Genomic DNA, 4,141 nt, shown 5'->3' on the forward strand with positions numbered 1-4,141 from the left:
TATCTTTATCTTCTTTTAAAAATATGGTGAAGCAACTATTTACCGAGTCCTGTACCTGCTTTTAGTGTATTTTATCTTCAAAGCCTTTTATTGTTACGTTTTGTTTGTGCATTGTTTTCTTTTTTTTCATGGATCTATTGTATTTTCTGCTCTGTGTTGCCTCTTGGCCAGGTCGTTATTGTAAATGAGAATCTGTTCTCAATTAACCTACCTGGTTAAATAAAGGAAAAAAATAAATAAATAAAATAAATAGAGAGACACCTTGTTTGAAGTAACTTCCACTGTTTTTCCAAATTTAGGCTCAAGATAATTATGACAAAATAAAACTAAAGTGTGGAGTTTAGGACACCCTTTAAACCTTGAGGTCCGGTGGTGGGTTTGTAAATTATGTTTGTTTTAAGAAGTTTCCAAATCACACTATTTGTCAAAGCTAGAAACTGTGAAAACCGGATCAGTTAGTTTGGTCAAATATCTTCCGACAGCTTATGTGCAGACTAGTTTGAAAAACTATAATGTGAAAACATAAGTAGCAAAATAGCAATGTTATGAAGGGTCACTATTTTTTCCAGCACCCATAACATTTGGAAGCACTTCTCTTGGGTCTCAGAGGGATAACTGTGAAATTAATAGATTCTTCTCCAACTGCCACATCTCGTCCCAGACATAGAGGTTAAGGATTTTCTTAAATAATTACTTTTTCTATTTGTCTTCTGTTCAGGACACTCGATCTGATCCAAGCTCATGTTGTGCATGGGGACAGCTACATCCTCAATGAGTCCTTCTTGTGAGTTTCTATGTGTTTATGCTCACCAGTAGATGGCACTACTGTCCAATGCATATGTGACAGTTTTTGAAAGGCAGTATGTGCCTGCACAGAGACACCCACAAAGGTAAGTCTTTTGAAAATGATAATTAAGTTTAAATTGAAAGGAGCAGACCAAGCCCCAGAGTAAATCTGCAAACTACAGTACAGCAGTATTCCTATACGCTGCATTGAAAATGATCAAAATTGAAGTTTTTAATTTAAATCGAATTTAAAGACTTGCCTAAACTGTTCACACTTGTCCAAAACCAACATATCTTTTAAGTATATCTGTTTCTTTCATGCTAGTTTAGTTTTTTGTAACCTAAAAGTATAAAATGAAGAACTGGAAGGAGGGAAATATAACGAGGGAAACATGCAGAGGAAGTGTAAACTTTTTTATTTTTGTTTACCCAAGATGGCTACCACCACGTCTCCTCTCAGGATCTCTATGGAGCCCCTGGATATGAAGTAGAGGGCAGTGAGGACGTCCCCGGCATGAACCAGCGTGTCACCCGGGGGTGCGTGGGTGGTCTTGAACTTCATGGCCAACGCCCTGAGGCAGCCCTTGGTGGAGCCTTTAAAAGCCTTACAGTTCTGCAGCAACGTCCGGTTGAGATGGAGGCAAATATCCGCCTGGAGACACTCAGGGAAACCTTTCAGCACCTGAGGAGAGGAAGCAAGGGAGTGAGGAAGATGAGGGAGGGAGGAGGCGACAGCAGAAGGAAGGATGGAGGAGGGAGGGAAGACATGAGGAGAAAGAACAAAAAAATAAGACGAAGAGTAAGAAAAGTGGACAGACCAAAGAAGAGAAAGGAGGAATATAAGGACAGGAGTGGGAGGGGAGGAGGGGAAGAGAAGAGGTGGAATAAAGAAAGCGTGTGAATTGATAGAGAAAGGTTACATTGGTATTGATACAAGCAATTAGTAGCGATTGAGTGATGCATCAAGTCGAGAACAGAAAGCTAATGTCAAATAAATGTCACAGATTATGGATCCTTTAAAAGGAATAATAAAAAGCGGAGCCTTTACTGTTCTTTATTGCTTTCATCCCTGCTGGAGAACACTCGTGGGACATTAGCCTTTTACTGTTATTACACCATTCCACAAATTAACATGACAAAGCTAGACTGCCTATACATTTATCAGCAGATATCAGTTCCAAGCATCAGAAAAAGTCTTGGTTTTAATTTAATTTTTTTTGTTCATAATTTTAAACTCTTTGTGTAAGATGAAGATCAGCAGTTTGGAGTTCTTCAGAACGGGCCCATGCACTGATTTTCGGGGGGTTCGCTGCAAAATTATTTCAAACTGTATTTCTGAGGGGCCCATCGGAACGGAGTCAGCAGGCCCAGAGAGTGTAATTAATATGAGGAATTGGTGCAGCTTTAATGAGTTCTCTGCAAGCATGGAAAACGGCAGCTCTTTTAAGCAGCAGGCTACGGGCTTCTCTTGTAACTCTCTGGCTGACTTCACAGAACAGAACTGTACCTAAAACACCCACACTGTGTTTCTCCCTCTTCATTTCTCTCACTTTTTTTTTTTTTTTGCCATTTCTAGCTGTCTTTTTCATTTCAGCTTTCACTGGACTTCCTCTTCATCTCTCTGTCGGTCACCGTCCAGCTCTGTCTTTAGCCCTCTTTCACTTCCCCTCCTCATCTGAGGTTCTTCACTTGTTGTCTTGTTTGGCGTGTCATCTTCATCCTATTACTTCTTTCTCCAATAATCACAAGTTCTAGCTTCATTTGCTCCCCTTACCTCTTTTTCTACCTCTCAGCAAACTTCACAGACTCCATCCACACACACACACAGACACACCCTTTTAAATGTTTCAAGGTTGAGTTCGAAGACGGCCGAAAGCATGGGAACAGGGAAATAAACTGAATAAACATTTCACACCCAAAAAAAATCCCCTTTGTGGTTTTGAATAATAGCCTACCATTACTCATTGTGCACAGCAACCGATTTGTTGATTTGTGGGGTGCCAGCTACATTCCCAAAATGTGCTGAAGTCAGATTTTAAGAGCCAGCTGTATCAGGTGTTCTCCTGGCTATGGTTTAATGGTGCATTTAGCAGATGCTGAACTGCCGACTTTCAAGGCTCGGCTGTTATTGTTTTATATAAATGCTCGCTGTCGTGATATATTGTTGTGGCCTTTGCAATGGCTTTGCTACTGAGTAAACCTTCTATTAGTGTGGTAAAAGTAATACTTTATAATAGATAATGTTGTACTTTGGATCTTTACTGCAAAGAGCCCTGTCTCCAAATAGCTCACCTATTAATAATGTTTAGTGCTGGCATATTTGTAGAAGAATATAAAACCTGATAAATCTTTCTCACCCAAAAACACACAGCAAAAGTGGAAGTACTTTCGGAGGTGTTTCCGTGCCGTCGTTCTCCGAGGCTGCCTACAATAATCAATAATCTCCTCCAATAAAGTGGGGCAGAGAGTAGCGGCCTCTGTCTTTATCTCAATGTGCAGAGAGACAGAAAATCAACCTGGACTATAAAAGTGACCAGAGCAGTGTCAACCCTTTGCTATTCTTATGAGATGTATGTTTTATCGTTTCTTTTTGGTATTCCTAGGATGCAAAAAAGTACTGTCCAGTAAATGTGTTAAATATCCAAAACATATGACACAGACGTTAGCAGGCTGGCTCTCGGCGTGGTGATGCTGTTCATTGTACCATTTTGGTCTGGTATGGTTTGCCTAACTCGAACCCTAACAACTGGATGACCTGAAATGAACTGAATTCAGTTGACTGACTTTAGTGATCCCACGACTTCTTATCTTGCAATCAACAAGTTACATGTTCTAGACAGACAAAATCAATGTCCAGTGTGTTTTGTATGTCTTCATAACTTGGGAGGGAAAAAGCTGTGAGAGTATAAAGTTCCATATCCCCGGCCATTTAGATGACAGTAAGAATTTTGTCCAGTTTCTACCAGGAACTGTGTAACGAATAGCTGACAACCTAAAAATCTTGAGCTTTGCCCCCCCTCGCTCTCAGTGACCCATTCAGAGCAAACAGCTATCTTACAGTAAACCTGGGTTAATTTGCTCATAAGAACAACCAAATGTTCTGCTTTTGGGTGCAATCCTGAACACAAGTGTCTGCATGCACTCCCAGCGTCTGAGGAACTAAAGACTCAGTGGATTTCTTTTATTTTTATGGCCACACAACAATAAGAAAATCCAAAGTGTTAGCATGCTGCGTGGCAAATGTGGCTCATGGCTTTGATCGTATGCCTCTGCTCTGTGGAAACTGCAAAGCTGAGGGAAATTCAGAGATAGTGGAAAATATAGGACTGATCTGAAACCAATAAATAAGGACTGG

The 4,141-nt window shown here is 40.4% G+C and overlaps 1 protein-coding gene across 1 annotated transcript in view; it reads right to left on the bottom strand.

Moving 5' to 3' along the window:
* Positions 1-4,141, bottom strand: part of LOC103370207 (potassium voltage-gated channel subfamily H member 2-like) — a 25,191-nt gene that overhangs the window by 4,846 nt on the left and 16,204 nt on the right. The window contains exon 9 of the mRNA XM_008299177.1: positions 1,216-1,468. Within this exon, the coding sequence (XP_008297399.1) occupies positions 1,216-1,468 (253 nt within the window). The remainder of the gene's footprint in view (positions 1-1,215; positions 1,469-4,141) is intronic.

The sequence above is a fragment of the Stegastes partitus genome, unplaced genomic scaffold (assembly GCF_000690725.1).
Source record: "Stegastes partitus isolate 25-593 unplaced genomic scaffold, Stegastes_partitus-1.0.2 Scaffold1387, whole genome shotgun sequence".
Taxonomy (NCBI): Eukaryota; Metazoa; Chordata; class Actinopteri; family Pomacentridae; genus Stegastes; species Stegastes partitus.